General features: G+C 42.2%; 1 protein-coding gene across 2 annotated transcripts in view; it reads left to right on the forward strand.

The window, feature by feature from the left end:
• The window catches only part of CRYZ (crystallin zeta), a 125,071-nt gene that overhangs the window by 59,051 nt on the left and 46,283 nt on the right, over positions 1-19,737 (forward strand). For both annotated transcript variants that reach the window (XM_053693348.1, XM_053693347.1), the window contains one exon: positions 1,599-1,751. In XM_053693348.1, coding sequence (XP_053549323.1) covers positions 1,599-1,751 — 153 coding nt within the window. The remainder of the gene's footprint in view (positions 1-1,598; positions 1,752-19,737) is intronic.

Genomic DNA, 19,737 nt, shown 5'->3' on the forward strand with positions numbered 1-19,737 from the left:
TCTGTCTGATTGGAGATTGAACGCTTAACTCTATCAAAGCGTAGTTTCTCTGAGTCAGTCATAGATGCTTTGATTCAGGCTAGTGAGCCTGTCCCCAGGAAAATCTTTCATAAGATATGGCGAAAATATCTTTGTTGGTGTGAATCCAGGGGTCACTCATGGAGTAAGATTAGGATTCCCAGGACGTGGACTTTCCTCCAAGAAGGCTTGGAGAAAGGATTGTCATCTTGACCCTGAAGAAGACCGATATCTGCTCTGTCTATTCTTTTACACAAGTGTCTGGCAGAGGTCGCAGATGAACTGGTGTCTACTCGGGCTTTAGGAGAGTCTAGCCTGTCTATAAGACTGTGGCTCCGCCATGGAGTCTAAATCTAGTTCTTTCAGTTCTTCAAGGGTTCGGTTTGAACTGTTACTTTCCATAGATATTAAGTTGTTATCTTGGAAAATTTTTGTTTTGGTATCTATCTCTTCTACTCAAAGAGTCTCAGAGTTATTTGCCTTACAGTGTGCTTCACCTTCCACTGGTGTTCCATGCAGATAAGGTAGTTTTTTACTTTACATACCTGTTGTTTTTCTTCATAAGAAGAATATTAACCAGGAAATTGTTGTTCCTTCTCTGTATTCGAAGAAGGAACGTCGGTTAAATAATCTTAATATGGTTCGTGCTTTAAAGTTCTACTTACAAGCAACTAAGGAGTTCAGACAAACATCTTCCTCTTGTGTTGTCTATTCTGGTAAGAGGAGAGGTCAGAAAACGACTGTTACCTCTCTTTCCTTTGGCTGAAAAACATCATCTGTTTGGCCTACGAGACTGCTGGCCAGCAGCTTCCTGATACAATTACTGCTCATTCTTCCAGAGCAGTGGCTTCCACATGAGCTTTTAAAAAACAAAGCTTCTGTTAAACATATTTGTAAGGCAGCGACTTGTTCTTCGCTGCATGCTTTTTTCAAATTTTACATATTTGATACTTTTGCTTCCTTGGAGGCTATTTTTGGGAGAAAGGTTTTACAAGCAGTGGTGCCTTCCGTTTAAAGGGTACCTGTCTTGTTCCCTCCCTTCATCCGTGTCCTAAAGCTTTGGTATTGGTATTCCACAAGTAATGGATGAAGCCGTGGACTGGATACACCTAGCAAGAGAAAACAGAATTTATGCTTACCTGATAAATTACTTTCTCTTGCGGTGTATCCAGTCCACGGCCCGCCCTGGCTTTTAAGTTGGGTAATAATTTTTTTGTTTAAACTACAGTCACCACTGCACCCTATGGTTTCTACTTTTTCTTCCTAACCTTTGGTCGAATGACTTGGGGGTGGAGCTAGAGGGGGAGCTATATGGACAGCTCTGCTGTGTGCTCTCTTTGCCACTTCCTGTAGGGAAGGAGAATATCCCACAAGTAATGGATGAAGCCGTGGACTGGATACACCGCAAGAGAAAGTAATTTATCAGGTAAGCATAAATTCTGTTTTTTTTATTATTTACATTAAACCAGTTTGTTACACTAAACATTTTTTTATATTATTTTTGAACCATTTTGCTTTAATAATTCAGTGCTATTTTGTCAAGTATGCAAAAGTTACAAAGATTTTATTTTCTGTCTAAGGTTTTAATCAAAGTCCATGCATGCGGTATTAATCCAGTTGAAACCTATATTCGGGCAGGCGTATATGCAAGGAAGCCATCTTTGCCGTATATACCTGGATCAGATGTTTCTGGAATTATTGAAAAACTTGGGAAGGACGTGACATCTTTTAAGGTAGTGCATATCAAACTTTATTTGTCTGTAAATATAGATCACATAATTAAACGGACAAGGAAACCCCAATTTTTTCTTTCCTGATTTGGATAGAACTTTCAATTTTAAAGGACCAGTCAATACAGTAGATTTTCATAATCAACAAATGCATGATAAGAAGACAATGCAATAGCACTTAATCTGAACTTCAAATGAGTAGTAGATTTTTGTTAAATAAATTGCAAAGTTATGTATATTTCCACTCCCCCTGTACCATGTGACAGCCATCAGCCAATCACAAATGCATATACGTATATTCTCTGAATTCTTGCACATGCTCAGTAGGAGCTGGTGACTCAAAAAGTGTAAATATAAAAAGACTATGCACATTTTGTTAATGGAAGTAAATTGGAAAATTGTTTAAAATTGCATGCTCTATCTGAACCATGAAGTTTAATTTTGACTTGAGTGTCCCTTTAAACAACTTTGAAAGTTACTTCTATTATCAAATTTGTGTCATTCTCTTGTCATCCTTTTCTAAAGGAACAGTATTGCACTGCTGGCAGCTAGCTCAACACATCTAGTTAGCCAATCACAAGACAAATGTGTCCAGGCACCAATCAGCAGCTTGCTCCCACTAGTGTCAGATATGTGTGTATTGTTTTTCAGCAAGGGATACAAAGAGACTGAAGCACATCTGAAAATAGAAGTGAACTTAAGTGTCTTAAACTTACATGTTCTGTCTGAATCATGCAAGTTTAATTTTGACTTTCCTATCCCTTTCCTATCCCTTTAAGAAAATGCTGTTTCCATACATAATATAAAGTTTGTTTTTTTGTTTGTTTTTTTACTATTGCCTATGCTTAACACATTGTGCCATTTGGACGTAGGTACACGTCACACAGTTTGCGTGTTGACGTAGTACCTACGGTGTGGTCACCCATGGCAGCTTAGATCGCAGAGACTGCACCGGGGCAGAAGTCATCAGCCTTCATATAGTAAGGGAATGCTGATCGTGCTCCCTTACTATATGAAGCCAGATCGCCGATTGTGACAGAGGATGATACTGCCTGCCTCCTGTTCTGTAACAATGATAGTTGGTGCTGAGTGGGAGCGATTGGAGAGAGGCGGGTGGAGTGAGGTTGGGGTCCATTATGCTACAGAAAAAAAAAAATAGGGAGGGATGGGCCCCTATACTACAAAATATACAAATATATGTATAATTAAAAAATAACACTTTCTAAACTGCATACTGGCAGTAAGATGCTGGTGGTGATCAGTGGGGGGTGAGGAGATAAGAGCTGTTTAGGAAGGATCAGGGTGTTGGAAGTGTCAGGTGGGAGGGTAGTCTTTACACTACAGCTTAAATTAACTTTATAAGCTACCTGGTTAACCTCTTCACTCCCAGGACTTTAAGAAGTGGGTTGCGCAGCTGCAGTTAACTGCCTCCTACATTTAGACGCCAATCTGCAAGCGCTACCCAGGTGCTGAACCAAAATTGGGCTGGCTCCTAAGCTTACATTCTTGCTTTTTCAAATAAAGATAGCAAGAGAACAAAGAAAAATTGATAATAGGAGTAAATTAGAAAGTTGCTTAAAATTGCCTGTTCTGCAGCTGTTGAACCAATGACAAGAGGCATATGTGTGTAGCCTCCAATCACCAACTAGCTCCCAATAGTACTGCTCCTGGGCCTACCTATATATGCATTCCCGCAAAGTGTACCAAGAGAATACATTTAGTACGATATCATAGGAAAATGTGGCAAAATAAAAAATTTAAATGTAAAAAAAAACATTTTAGTTAAACATTTTCTCTTGCAAGGTTTATCCATTCCACGGATTCATCCTTTACTTGTGGGATATTCTCATTCCCTACAGGAAGTGGCAAAGAGAGCACACAGCAGAGCTGTCCATATAGCTACCCCTCTAGCTCCACTCCCCAGTCATTCTCTTTGCCGACTCTAAGCACTAGGGTCTCTCTCGGGAGGGTAAAGTGAATGTGGTGTTAGAATTGTAGTTTTATTATCTTCAATGAAAAGTTTGTTATTTTAAATGGTACCGGTTTGTACTATTTACTCTCTAGCAGAAAAGTGATGAAGATTTCTGCTGAGAGGAAAATGATTTTAGCATGTTGTAACTAAAATCCACTGCTGTTCCCACACAGGACTGAGGAGTACCAGAAAACTTCAGTTGGGGGTAACAGTTTGCAGGGTGATCTGCAATAAGGTATGTTCAGTCATTTATTTCTAGACAAGACTGAGATAATGCTAGCTACGTTCACAGACTTAGTAAGGAATTGAATGCTTACATAATAGGGCTAATATACTGGTTGACACTTATTCAGGGCAATCAATTGTTTAGCTAAGGAAAAATCGTTTTGCAAGACACTTGAAAGCCCTTTTGGGTTCTTTCTGGGGTTATTACCCACATGGCTGTTTTTTATTCACTTAGGAGTGATTTAGTAGGCCTCACAGCTCCGGAGTAGAGTGGGTGGGGCCTAATTTCGCGCCTCAGATGCGCACTTAGAATTGCAGAGAAGTTCATGCTGCTTCACATGAAGGGTCCTGCTGCTGTTTGAGGGCCTTAAAGAAGCTATATTCCCCCAAATCTGATCCCTAAGGGCAGGTAGGGCCACAGCAAGGCTGTGGCAAGGTTCTGTAGTAATTTTAACCGGATGTTGGCTTTAGGCTGCTCCGGTTTGGGCATTAAGGGGTTAATCGTTCTGAAACTTGCAATCTTATTGAGGCTTTAGGTACATACTGTGAAAATTTCAAGAGGATTGCTGCATTCACTGTTTTGTAAAATTGTGTGCTCTTTTTATCTCTTAAAGGCACAGTAACGTTTTTTTCAAATTGTGTTTTTTATTTGATTAAAGTGATTTCCAAGCCTGTTTGTGTATACTACTAGTCTGTTAAACATGTCTGACACTAAGGAAACTCCTTGTTCAATGTGTTTTGAAGCCATGGTGGAACCCCCGCTCAGAATGTGTCCCACTTGTACTGATATGTCTATACACTTTAAAGATCATATTGTTGCACTTAAGATTGTGACCAAGATGATTCTCAGACTGAAGGTAACGAGGGTAGCCCGTCTGCCTCTCCCCAAGTGTCACAACCAGTTACGCCCGCGCAAGCGACGCCTAGTACTCTAGTGCGTCTAACACTTTTACATTACAAGACTTAGCGGCAGTCATGGATAATTCTCTTACAGCCTTCTTATCTAAACTGCCCGTGTTACCTGCAAAGCGTGATAGCTCCGTTTTAAGAACAGATTATGAGCATTCTGACGCTTTGGTAGCCGTATCCGATATACCCTCACAACGCTCTGAAGTGGGAGCGAGGGATTTGATGTCTGAGGGAGAAGTCTTTGATTCAGGAAGGGTTCCTCCTCAGACAGATTCATATACATTGGCTTTTAAATTTAAACTAGAACACCTCCGCGTTTGGCTTAGGGAGGCATTAGCTACTCTGGATGACTGCGACCCTTTGGTGATCCCAGAGAAATTGTGTAAAATGGACAAGTACCTAGAGGTCCCTGTTTACACGGATGCGTTTCCGGTCCCTAAGAGGATTGCGGATATCGTTAGTAGGGAGTGGGATAGACCAGATGTTCCCTTTGTTCCCCCTCCTGTTTTTAAGAAAATGTTCCCCATATCTGACCCTGTGCGGGACTCGTGGCAGACGGTCCCTAAGATGGAGGGGGCTGTTTCTTCACTTGCTAAACGCACAACCATACCAATTGATGACAGTTGTGCTTTCAAAGACCCTATGGATAAGAAGTTAGAGGGGTTACTTAAGAAAATTTTTGTTCAACAAGGTTTTCTTCTCCAGCATATTGCCTGCATTATTCCTGTAACTACTGCAGCCGCTTTCTGGTTTGAGGCGCTGGAAGAATCGCTCCAGACGGAGACCTCATATGAGGAAATTATGGATAGAATTAAGGCTCTAAAGCTAGCTAATTCTTTTATCACTGACGCCGCTTTCCAAATAGCTAAGTTAGCGGCAAAAAATTCAGGTTTTGCCATTTTGGCGCGCAGGGCGCTATGGCTAAAGTCCTGGTCGGCCAATGTGTCTTCTAAATGCAAGCTTTTGAACATCCCTTTCAAAGGAAAGACCCTCTTCGGGCCTGAATTGAAAGAGATTATTTCAGAAATCACCGGGGAAAAGGCCATGCTCTCCCTCAGGACAAGTCCTTTAAGACAAGACAAAGAACAAAGCTAATTTTCGTTCCTTTCGCAATTTCAGGAACGGCCCCGCTTTATCCTCTCCGGCTGCAAAGCAAGAGGGTAACGCTTCACAGCCCAAGGCAACTTGGAAGCCTTACCAGGGCTGGAATAAGGGGAAACAGGCCAGAAAGCCTGCAGCTGCCACCAAGACAGCATGAAGGGGTAGCCCCCGATCCGGGACCGGATCTAGTAGGGGGCAGACTCTCTCTCTTCGCTCAGGCCTGGGCAAGAGATGTACACGATCCTTGGGCACTAGATATTGTATCCCAGGGATATCTTCTAGAATTCAAGGGTTCTCCTCCAAGGGGGAGGTTCCACATTTCTCGTCTGGCTACGGATCAGACAAAGAAAGAGGCGTTTTTACGCTGTGTAGAAGATCTACATACAATGGGAGTGATCCACCCAGTTCCAATTGTGGAACAAGGGCTGGGTTTTTACTCAAACCTGTTTGTGGTTCCCAAAAAAGAGGGAACTTTCAGACCCATCCTGGATCTAAAAATTCTAAACAGATTCCTCAGAGTCCCATCATTCAAAATGGAGACCTTTCGGACAATCTTACCAATGATCCAGGAAGGTCAATATATGACTACCGTGGATCTAAAGGATGCATACCTACACATTCCTATCCACAAAGCTCATCACCAGTTTCTCAGGTTCGCCTTTCTGGACAAGCATTACCAGTTTGTGGCTCTTCCTTTCGGCTTAGCCACTGCTCCCAGAATTTTCACAAAGGTGCTAGGGTCCCTTCTGGCGGTGCTAAGACCGCAGGGCATAGCAGTGGCGCCTTACCTAGACGACATTTTAATTCAGGCGCCATCTTTCCAAAGAGCCAAGTCTCACACAGAGATTGTATTGGTCTTTCTGAGATCTCACGGGTGGAAGGTGAGCATCAAAAAGAGTTCTCTTTCCCCTCTCACAAGAGTTCCCTTCCTAGGAACCCTAATAAACTCGGTAGAAATGAAAATATTTCTGACGGAGGTCAGAAAATTAAAACTCTCAACTACTTGCCGAGTTCTTCATTCCATTCCCCGGCCATCTGTGGCTGAGTGCATGGAGACAATCGGATTAATGGTAGCGGCAATGGACATAGTCCCTTTTGCTCGGATACACCTCAGACCACTGCAACTATGCATGCTCAAACAGTGGAATGGGGATTATGCAGATTTGTCTCCTCAAATTCAGTTGGACCAGGAGACCAGAGATTCTCTTCTCTGGTGGTTGTCTCAGGACCACCTGTCTCATGGAATATGTTTCCGCAGGCCAGAGTGGGTCATTGTAACTACTGACGCCAGTCTGTTAGGCTGGGGTGCGGTCTGGGACTCCCTGAAAGCTCAGGGCTTATGGTCTCGGGAAGAAACGCTTCTCCCGATAAACATTCTGGAACTGAGGGCGATATTCAACGCTCTTCAGGCATGGCCTCAACTAGCTGCGGCCAAATTCATCAGATTTCAGTCGGACAACATCACAACTGTAGCTTACGTCAATCATCAGGGGGGAACAAAGAGTTCCCTAGTGATGACGGAAGTAACCAAAATAATCAGGTGGGCGGAGGATCACTCCTGCCATCTCTCAGCAATTCACATCCCAGGAGTAGACAACTGGGAGGCGGATTTTCTAAGTCATCAGACTTTTCACCCGGGGGAGTGGGAACTCCACCCGGAGGTATTTGCTCAGCTGACTCAGCTATGGGGCACTCCAGAATTGGATCTGATGGCGTCCCGTCAGAACGCCAAACTTCTTCTCTACGGGTCCAGGTCCCGGGACCCCAAGGCGGTATTGATAGATGCTCTAGCAGCGCCTTGGTCCTTCAATCTGGCTTATGTTTTTCCACCGTTTTCTCTCCTCCCGCGTCTGGTCGCCAGAATCAAGCAGGAGAAGGCTTCGGTGATTCTGATAGCGCCTGCGTGACCACGCAGGACTTGGTATGCAGACCTAGTGAACATGTCATCTGTCCCACCATGGACACTGCCAATGAGGCAGGATCTTCTAATACAGGGTCTGTTCAAGCATCCAAATCTAGTTTCTCTACGTCTGACTGCTTGGAGATTGAACCCTTAATTCTATCAAAGCGTGGGTTCTCTGAGTCAGTTATAGATACTCTGATTCAGGCTAGAAAGCCTGTCACCAGGAAAATCTACCATAAGATATGGCTGAAATATATTTGTTGGTGTGAATCCAAAGGTTACTCATGGAGTAAGATTAGGATTCCCAGGATATTGTCCTTTCTCCAAGAAGGATTGGAGAAAGGATTGTCAGCTAGTTCCTTAAAAAGACAAATATCTGCTTTGTCTATCCTGTTACACAAGCGTCTGGCAGAGGTACCAGACGTTCAAGCGTTTGCTCTTGCTTTAGTCGGAATCAAGCCTGTCTTTAAACCTGTGGCTCCGCCATGGAGTTTGAATCTAGTTCTTTCAGTTCTTCAAGGGGTTCCGTTTGAACCTTTACATTCCATAGACATTAAGTTGTTGTCTTGGAAAGTTTTGTTTTTGGTAGCTATCTCTTCTTCTCGAAGAGTTTCAGAATTATCTGCCTTACAGCGGGATTCACCTTACCTGGTGTTCCACGCAGATAAGGTAGTTTTGCGTACCAAGCCTGGTTTTCTTCCTAAAGTTGTTTCTAACAAGAATATTAACCAGGAAATTGTTGTTCCTTCTCTGTGTCCTAATCCATCTTCGAAGAAGGAACGTCTTTTACACAATCTTGGTGTAGTTCGTGCTTTAAAGTTCTATTTACAAGCAACTAAGGATTTCAGACAAACATCTTCCTTGTTTGTTATCTATTCTGGTAAGAGGAGAGGTCAGAAAGCGACTGCTACCTCTCTTTTCTTTTGGCTGAAAAGCATCATCCGTTTGGCCTATGAGACTGCTGGCCAGCAGCCTCCTGAAAGAATTACTGCTCATTCTACCAGAGCAGTTGCTTCCACATGGGCTTTCAAAAATGAGGCTTCTGTTGAACAGATTTGTAAGGCAGCGACTTGGTCTTCACTGCATACTTTTGCCAAATTTTACAAATTCAATACTTTTGCTTCTTCGGAGGCTATTTTTGGGAGAAAGGTTTTGCAAGCAGTGGTGCCTTCCGTTTAAGGTACCTGTCTTGTTCCCACCCTTCATCCGTGTCCTAAAGCTTTGGTATTGGTATCCCACAAGTAAAGGATGAATCCGTGGACTGGATACACCTTGCAAGAGAAAACAGAATTTATGCTTACCTGATAAATTACTTTCTCTTGCGGTGTATCCAGTCCACGGCCCGCCCTGGCATTTAAGTCAGGTAAAAATGTTTTGTTTAAACTACAGTCACCACTGCACCCTATGGTTTCTCCTTTTTCTTCCTAACCTTTGGTCGAATGACTGGGGGGTGGAGCTAGAGGGGGAGCTATATGGACAGCTCTGCTGTGTGCTCTCTTTGCCACTTCCAGTAGGGAATGAGAATATCCCACAAGTAAAGGATGAATCCGTGGACTGGATACACCGCAAGAGAAAGTAATTTATCAGGTAAGCATAAATTCTGTTTTTATAATATAGTCTTAGATTATTTAATGTCCCTTTAACTGTTGCTCCACGGATTGGCAACACTGCATTAATTATTTTAAAGGTAAAGCGATTCTACAAAAGTTGATCTTCTTGTCTACCAGCTGCAAGTGATTGGATTTATCTTATTCCTATTGGTCAGTTCAAGCTTTTCTTTTACTATTAAAGGGGCAGTACACTCTAAATTAACTGTTTGAGATTCAGATAGGGCATGCAATTCTAATCAACTTTCCAAATTACTTCTATTGCCAAATGTCTTTAGTTCTCTTGGTATCCTTTGTTGGGATCTAGGTGATGAGTGGCTGCACATACATGCCTTTTTGTCATTGGCTTACCAGATGTATCCAGCTAGCTCCCAGTAGTGCGCCACTGCTCTTAAAGTGATGGTAAAGTTACTCATTTTACTTTTTATAAAATAAGTTTTACCTATAAAATATATACTGTATGTAGACCACAATTTCCATCAAATATTTAGTCTTTACAATAATGAATTATAATTAGTTGTTGCTGCATTACCTGCTGCACCCCAGCCGCCTCTGTGTCATAGTTTTTTTCTTTTATTATTTTGACAGGCGGATAGTTCATTCAATAGGGAATGCACCATATGCTCTCTGTAATTTTTCATCCGCACGCTTTCTGCTTGATAACTTCAAGCTGCATCAGCAGGTAACCCAACTGCGCAAGTGCAGTTCTAGCTCCAATCCCATTGCAGCTTTATGTAACCAGTGAATCTTACTTTCCCTTAGTGATTCACTGTTTACTGCTGCGGTGACACCAGCACGCAGATTTTTGTCGGTGTCAACCCTCCTAACAAAAACGAGCACTTTTATTATTGATGGATGATAAAAGTGAATTTACCATCACTTTAGGCCTACCTAGGCTTACTCTTCAACAAAGGATACTAAGAGAACAAAACACATTTGTAACATTAAATTGGAAAGTTGTTTAATTGTGACATTACTGCCCTTTAACCCAAGGACACATCACCCATTCAAGTAAGACTACATACACTCACATATTTATGGTGAGATCCAGCTAAGGAACCACACAGATGAGATTACACCCTCTGAACACTTGAAATATACTTTTATACTTTGAGGATTAAACATGAGTTGCCACTCTGGATATACTATGCTCTATTTTCTGTCTTTAAAAAATAAGTAAATACATCTCTATCATGGATACAGCATGATGTGTGTTTATTTTCTTCTGTAGAAGATTGTTGTATCTGAAAAAGAAAAAAATATTTGACAGTGACTGACTGTATTTGTATACAAAATACTGTCCAGTTGCTTTGTTTAAATGAGATGATTTTTTCTCTTGTAAGGTGTATCCAGTCCACGGGTTCATCCATTACTTGTGGGATATTCTCCTTCCCAACAGGAAGTTGCAAGAGGACACCCACAGCAGAGCTGTTTATATAGCTCCTCCCCTAACTGCCACTCCCAGTCATTCTCTTGCAACTCTCGACAAGAAAGGAAGTATCAAGAGATATGTGGTGACTTAGTGTAGTTTTACCTTCAATCAAGAGTTTGTTATTTTTAAACGGTACCAGCGTTGTACTGTTTTTCTCTCAGGCAGAAATTAGAAGAAGAGTTCTGTCTGGAGATTTGATGATCTTAGCGGTTTGTAACTAAGGTCCATTGCTGTTCTCACACATAACTGATGAATATGGGAAAACTTCAGTTGGGGGAACGGCCTGGAGATTACCTGCTTTGAGGTATGTTCAGTATTTTTATTTCTAGAGAGAGGAATAAGTTCTAGAAAATGCTGACAGAGCCTTGTGTATTTGAGGTAAGCCTGATGCAGTGATTTAACAGTGACTGGGATCATGCTTACATAACAGGGTAATACTCATGTTAATATTCATATTGCTTAGTGACAAAACGTTTACATGATTTCAAAAATAGGACGTTTTTTCTCTGAGGGAGATAACTCTTTATTTGGGGCCTAGTTTCCACATGGCTAGTCAGATACTCCCAGGAGTATTTTCTTAAGGCCCCTCTGACATCCAGTATATGGTGGGAGGGGCCTATTTTAACTGTGCAGTTTTAATTCAGACTGAGACATCCAGCTTCCCTAGAAGAGTCCTCTGGCATCTGAGAACCATTTCAAAGGAGTTATTTCTTCACAAAATCGTTTTTATGGGCAAGTAGGAGCCTCAGCAGAGCTGTGGCATGGTGCTCAATTGATTTTTAAAGTTTTTTAACATTTTTCAATCAGGCTTGGGGCCTAAGGGGTTAATCATCCATTTGCAAGTGGGTGCAATGCTGCTTTAGTCCCTTATTCACACTGTAAAAATGCAGTAAAAAGATTTTACTGTATTTTTTCACTGTTTTGCAGTTTAAGTGCTAGCTTTTTTCTCTTAAAGGCACAGTAACGTTTTTGTTTAATTGCTGTTTCACCTTTATTAAAGTGTTTTCCAAGCTTGCTTGTCTCATTACTAGTCTGTTAAACATGTCTGACATAGAGGAAACTCCTTGTTCATTATGTTTGGAAGCCATTGTGGAACCCCCTCTTAGAATGTGTACCAAATGTACTGAAATTTCTATAAACTATAAAGACCATATTATGGCGCTTAAAGATTTATCTCCAGGGGATTCTCTGACTAAAAAGAGGGAGATTATGCCATCTAACTCTCCCCATGTGTCAGAACCTATAACTCCCGCTCAAGTGACGCCAAGTACATCTAGCGCGTCTAATTCTTTTACCTTACAGGACATGGCGGCAGTTATGAATGCTACCCTCACAGAGGTATTCTCCAAACTGCCAGGGCTACAAGGAAAGTGAGACAGCTCTGGGGCTAGAATTAATACAGAGCTTTCTGATGCTTTATTGCCTGTGTCCGATATACCCTCACAATGCTCAGAAGCCGAGGCAGGTGAGCTATCTGTGGGTGACATTTCAGACTCAGGGAAGGCGTTACATCAGTCTGATTCTGAGATGACAGCGTTTAAATTTAAAAAATATACATAGATAATCAGTGCGCCAATGATCAAATAACTGCTGTGTGTACATATGTGTAAAGAGTGATAGACTAAATAGTGGCTATCAAATTGCAAATGTTAAACAACTGGAACCAGAAGTGGAGGATCCTGCATAGATAAATATAGATAAAATCTATAGATAATAGCGTTTTAAATACAAAAAAACAATTTAACAAAAAGTGCTTATAGCGATATAAATGCAAATTGAGAGTCAAAGAGTTGACACAATATTGTTGAGATATATGAATGAGACAGTCCCAAACAACATGTCCTATTGTGTTCAACTAATTATGGGATAGATTCCAGATCACGGGTGGCAAGCAGCTTCTTCAAACGATCCCTGTTGGTGACCCAGGGCGAGTGTCTAGATGGATAGTGAGATAAAAGAAGGCCCCAACATAGTGCAGATATCAATGAGATAGGACACGCAGTACATGTAAGACAATATACTTACAAGATTTCAGACCCTTGATAAGTGTCACAATAGCCTCCTGGACCCTCAGAGTCGTCCAGCTAACTCCCACTCCAGTGTGGTAGGAAGAAACCGCTCGTAACTACCGGCTGTGATGGCTCCGCTAATGGTCTCAGCTCCAAACTTAGTTCCAAGTTTACAGACCTATGGCCAGCTCAGGATAACAAATGCGGTCAGTACTCTCCGGTGAGGAGTCAAAATGCAAGACAACTAAACAGTTGATAATAGTGGCAAAATCAAATTTACCAATGATGACTGGAAAAATAAAAGTTTGTGGCTACAATCTTAAAATTGAATAAAACTTTAATGGCACAACGTTTCACGGTCCGTACGTGACCGTTTCCTCAGGTGCAAAAGTGTATATTAAAAACACAAACAGCCACGAACTTATATAACTTTGCTCAGCGTCCTCTATCGCACACCGCGCATGTGTGTAGGTGTGTCCGAACACTGGGAGTTTCATTTACGTCATTTGGCCAATAAGGTGCTAGTAGTAAAACACACCTCACTAGTGCCGTGGATGATAGGCTTATACCACTAACCAATGCGGTACTTGCAGTAGACCACACCTATCTCTTGTATATTCTCGATGAAATGTTTGTTTGCAGTGTAGTGAAGAGCCAAAGTGGGCCCAAATAGACTATAATCGTAATGTAATATATAAAAAACAAACTGCCAGATCAGACATACCTACTGTTAAGAGAAAAAAAAATTAGATGTAATACATTGTTTAAAAAGACCAATATCTTATGGATTCTAAACATGAAGTTAAAAACATGTATACACAATTACACGGTATATCAAATTAAAAAAATTTTTAAAATAAAAATAAAAACTTGAGCTTGAACACCTCCGCTTATTGCTTAGGGAGGTTTTAGCGACTCTGGATGACTGTGACCCCATTGTGGTTTCAGAGAAATTGTGTAAAATGGACAAATACTTTGCAGTACCTGTTTACACCGATGTTTTTCCAGTCCCTAAGAGGTTTTCAGAAATTATTACTAAGGAATGGGATAGGCCAGGTGTGCCGTTCTCTCCCCTCCTGCTTTTAAAAAGATGTTTCCCATAGATGCCACCATACGGGACTCGTGGCAGACGGTTCCTAAGGTGGAGGGAGCAGTCTCCACCCTAGCAAAGCGTACAACTATCCCCGTCGAGGACAGTTGTGCTTTCCTAGATCCTATGGATAGAAAATTGGAGGGTCTCCTTAAGAAAATTTTTATACATCAAGGTTTTATTCTCCAGCCTCTTGCATGCATTGCCCCAGTTACTGCTGCAGCGGCTTTTTGGTTTGAGTCTCTTGAGGAGGCTCTACAGGTGGAGACCCCGTTAGACGATATTCTAGACAGGATTAAAGCTCTTAAGTTAGCTAACTCCTTTATTTCTGACGCCATTTTTCATTTAGCCAAGCTAACGGCTAAGAATTCAGGTTTTGCCATTTTGGCGCGTAGGGCGCTATGGCTTAAGTCCTGGTCAGCAGACGTTACTTCAAAGTCTAAGCTTCTTAACATCCCCTTCAAGGGACAGACCCTATTCGGGCCCGGTCTGAAGGAGATAATTTCTGATATTACTGGAGGAAAAGGTCACGTCCTTACTCAGGATAGGTTCAATAAGTTAATGACCAAACAGAATAATTTTCGTTCCTTTCGAAACTTCAAGAGTGGCGCAGCTTCAGTTTCCTCTAATGCAAAACAAGAGGGAAATTTCACACAGTCCAAACCAGTCTGGAGACATAACCAGGCTTGGAATAAGGGGAAGCAGGCCAAGAAACCTGCGGCTGCCTCTAAGACAGCATGAAGGAGTAGCCCCCGATCCGGGACTGGATCTAGTGGGGGGCAGACTCTCTCTCTCTCTTCGCCCAGGCTTGGGCAAGAGACGTCCAGGATCCCTGGGCATTAGAGATTGTTCCCAGGGATATCTTCTGGACTTCAAAGCTTCATCTCCAAAGGGGAGATTTCATCTCACAATTATCTGTAAACCAGATAAAGAGCGAGATATTCTTACGTTGTGTTCAAGACCTGCTGGTTATGGGAGTGATCCACCCAGTTCCAAGGGAGGAACAGGGGCAGATCGTCTATTCAAATATGTTTATAGTTCCCAAAAAAGAGGGAACTTTCAGACCAATCTTGGATCTCAAGATCCTAAACAAATTTCTCAGGGTCCCATCCTTCAAGATGGAGACTATCCGAACCATCCTCCCTATGATCCAGGTGGGTCAATATATGACACCGTGGACTTAAAGGATGCTTATCTCCACATTCCGATTCACAGAAATCATCATTAGTTCCTCAGGTTCGCCTTCTTAGACAGGCATTACCAGTTTGTGGCTCTTCCCTTCGGGTTAGCCACGGCACCAAGAATCTTTACAAAGGTTCTAGGGTCCCTACTGGCGGTTCTAAGGCCACGGGGCATAGCGGTGGCTCCTTACCTAGACGACATTCTGATACAGGCGTCGACTTTTCAAATCGCCAAGTCCCATACGGACATTGTTCTGGCCTTTCTGAGGTCTCACGGGTGGAAGGTGAAAGAAGAAAAGAGTTCTCTCTCCCCTCTCACAAGAGTTTCCTTCCTAGGAACACTGATAGATTCAGTAGAAATGAAATTTTTTCTGACAGAGGTCAGGTTATCAAAGCTTCTAACTTCCTGCCGTGCTCTTCATTCCACTTCTCGGCCGTCAGTGGCTCAGTGTATGGAAGTAATCGGCCTAATGGTAGCGGCAATGGACATAGTTCCGTTTGCCTGCCTACATCTCAGACCACTGCAACTTTGCATGCTCAATCAGTGGAATGGGGATTACACAGATTTGTCCCCTCTGCTAAATCTGGATCAAGAGACCAGGGATTCTCTTCTCTGGTGGTTCTCTCGGGTCCATCTGTCCAGGGGAATGAGTTTCCGCAGGCCAGAGTGGACTATAGTCACGACAGATGCCAGTCTTCTGGGCTGGGGCGCAGTCTGGAGCTCCCTGAAGGCTCAGGGTTCGTGGACTCAGGAGGAAGCCCTCCTTCCGATAAACATTCTGGAACTGAGAGCGATATTCAATGCTCTTCAGGCTTGGCCTCAATTAGCTGCGGTCAGGTTCATCAGATTTCAGTCGGACAATATCACGACTGTAGCCTATATCAACCATCAGGGGGGGACAAGAAGCCCCCTGGCAATGTTGGAGGTTTCAAAGATAATTCTATGGGCAGAGGTTCACTCTTGCCATCTCTCAGTTATCCATATCCCAGGAGTAGAGAACTGGGAGGCGGATTTTCTAAGTCGGCAGACTTTTCATCCGGGGGAGTGGGAGCTCCATCCGGAGGTATTTGCCCAGCTGGTTCAACTATGGGGCAAACCAGAAGTGGATCTGATGGCGTCTCGTCAGAATGCCAAGCTTCCCTGTTACGGGTCCAGGTCAAGGGATCCCCAGGCAGCACTGATAGATGCTCTAGCAGTGCCCTGGTCCTTCAGCCTGGCTTATGTGTTCCCTCCATTTCCTCTTCTCCCTCGTCTGATTGCCAAGATCAAGCAAGAGAGAGCTTCAGTGATTTTGATAGCACCTGCGTGGCCACGCAGCACTTGGTATGCAGATCTGGTGGACATGTCATCCCTTCCACCATGGACTCTGCCGCTGAGGCAGGACCTTCTACTCCAAGGTCCATTCAAACATCCAAATCTAATTTCTCTGCGGCTGACTGCTTGGAAATTGAAGGTTGATTTTATCAAAACGTGGTTTCTCCGAGTTGGTCATTGATACCTTAATTCAGGCTCGAAAGCCTGTCACCAGGAAAATCTATCTTAAGATATGGTGTAAATATCTTCATTGGTGTGAATCCAAGGGTTACTCATGGAGTAAAGTCAGGATTCCTAGGATATTATCCTTTCTCCAAGAAGGATTGGAGAAGGGATTGTCAGCTAGTTCTTTAAAGGGACAGATTTCTGCTCTGTCTATTCTTCTGCACAAGCGTCTGGCAGATGTTCCAGACGTTCAGGCGTTTTGTCAGGCTTTAGTTAGAATCAAGCCTGTGTTTAAACCTGTTGCTCCGCCATGGAGTTTAAATTTAGTTCTTAAAGTTCTTCAAGGGGTTCCGTTTGAACCTCTGCATTCCATAGATATCAAACTTCTATCTTGGAAAGTTCTGTTTTTGGTAGCTATCTCTTCGGCTCGAAGAGTTTCAGAGTTATCTGCCTTACAGTGTGATTCCCCTTATCTGATCTTTCATACAGATAAGGTAGTTTTGCGTACCAAACCTGGGTTTCTTCCTAAGGTGGTATCTAATAAGAATATCAATCAGGAGATTGTTGTTCCATCACTGTGTCCTAATCCTTCTTCAAAGAAGGAACGTCTATTACACAATCTTGACGTGGTTCGTGCTTTAAAGTTTTTTTTACAAGCTACTAAGGATTTTCGTCAAACATCTGCATTGTTTGTTGTCTACTCTGGACAGAGGAGAGGCCAAAAGGCTTCGGCATCTTCTCTTTCTTTTTGGCTGAGAAGCGTAATCCGTTTAGCTTCTGAGACTGCTGGCCAGCAGCCTCCTGAAAGAATTACAGCTCATTCCACTAGAGCGGTAGCTTCCACGTGGGCTTTTAAAAATGAGGCCTCTATTGAGATTTGTAAGGCGGCGACTTGGTCTTCGCTTCATACTTTTTCTAAATTCTACAAATTTGATACTTTTGCTTCCTCAGAGGCTATTTTTGGGAGAAAGGTTTTGCAGGCAGTGGTGCCTTCCGTTTAAGTTCCTGCCTTGTCCCTCCCTTCATCAGTGTCCTAAAGCTTTGGTATTGGTATCCCACAAGTAATGGATGAACCCGTGGACTGGATACACCTTACAAGAGAAAACAAAATTTATGCTTACCTGATAAATTTCTTTCTCTTGTGGTGTATCCAGTCCACGGCCCGCCCTGTCACTTTAAGGCAGGTGTTTTTATTTTTAAAACTACAGTCACCACTGCACCCTATAGTTTCTCCTTTTTCTTACTTGTCTTCAGTCGAATGACTGGAGGTGGGGGTTAGGGGAGGAGCTATACAGACAGCTCTGCTGTGGGTGTCCTCTTTGCAACTTCCTGTTGGGAAGGAGAATATCCCACAAGTAATGGATGAACCCGTGGACTGGATACACCACACGAGAAAGAAATTTATCAGGTAAGCATAAATTTTGTTTTTTCTTCTGTAGAAGATTGTTGTATCTGAAAAACAAAAAGAAAAAATATTTGACAGTGACTGACTGTATTTGTATACAAAATACTGTCCAGTTGCTTTGCTTAAATTAGATGATTTTTTTTTTTGTGTGGGTTAGGGGGAAAGACCTGGTCTAATGAGTGTAAATGAGACATATTAGGATACAGATCTTTCTCTGTCACTTTTCTCCCCCCCCCCCCATGCCAAATAAAGAGGCAGCTATTTCTATATAGTTAATAGTCAACATGTTTATTTTACAAAGAATTGGCTGTTCAAAGTCCGTTTCTGGCTATGCTGCTGCTCCAGGCCATTGAGTTTAAATAAAGAATGGAGGAAAATAGAGGCAGAAAGAACATTTGCATGTAAGGACATAAGCAATAGGTTTTCTGGACTCAGAATAGTCCCCTCCTTTTCTTGTAGTCCTCCAAGTTCAAAGATCTTCTGGGAGCTCTGTCGTTTGCAGTAGGAGCTTTTGATGACACAATGAGATATTTTAAATATGCAGTTCAATCTTTATATCATACTAATGGCAAATACAATACATGAATGTTGAGCAAGTGAAGTCTTAAAGGGACACAAGTCAAAATTAAAATTTCATGATTCAGATAGCACATGCAATTTAAAAAAAAAACTTTCCAATTTACTTAACAATATGTCCACACCTTTTTTTAATATATTTACACTTTTTGAGTCAAAAGCTCCTACTGAGCCTGTGCAAGAATTTACAGAATATACGTATATGCATTTGTGATTGGCTGATGGCTGTCACATGATACAGGAGTGGAAATAGACATAACTTTGTGATTTATACAGAGAGAGAAGCACTCTACCCGGAAGAACAGCAGCTCAATAGCTTGTTCTATGGCGAGTTACCACCTAGGAGCAGCCTCTTTTAGCCCAAATTATGTTTTTCACAGAAAAAAACTTTCCTAAAGTATTTCAGTCTGATCCCGCCAAGTAAGGACAGTCCAGCCCCAAAATACCAGGAAATTCTCCTCTGAACAATAAAATGAACAACTCCAGACGATCGTTTCGGGCTTCTGTGGGTCTCGTCAGTGAGATGCAGCCATATCCCTCTTAGCACACTGGGCAAGGAGTCCACATCTGGTTTCCCCCATCGTCCCTTAGGGAGACACTTTCAGGGTCATAATACAAATGCAAAACAGAAAGAGAAGCGCTCTACCAGGAACTGTGTGAATTATAACTGAAATTTGTCCGAAAAAAATCTGCTAGTTGAAATTTAGTGCTATTGCATTGTCTTTTCATCATGCATTTGTTGATTATGTAAATATACTGTTATTTACTGGTCCTTTAAACAATATTAGGCAGAAAGACACAAAGTATTCCCAAGGAACAAAGTAAAAAACATACTTTGTCTTTGTCTAAACATTAAAAACGCCCAGGGTGTAGCAAGGAAGATTCAATCCCCATCAGAACATATAACCAGTTAATGTCTTTGTCAAAGCATATTAGTTGGCACAAACATTTGCAGTAACTGCAAGCCTTTACTTGCTTGTCTTATTCCAAGTTAACCCCTTAATGACCACAATGTACCCTGTATGTCACATGTCGTTAAGGGTTTTTTCAGGACATAATAGCATTAGTCTTGCAAGAACATGCTATTAATGCCCTCCCT

This window comes from Bombina bombina, chromosome 10 (assembly GCF_027579735.1).
Source record: "Bombina bombina isolate aBomBom1 chromosome 10, aBomBom1.pri, whole genome shotgun sequence".
Lineage (NCBI taxonomy): Eukaryota > Metazoa > Chordata > Amphibia > Anura > Bombinatoridae > Bombina > Bombina bombina.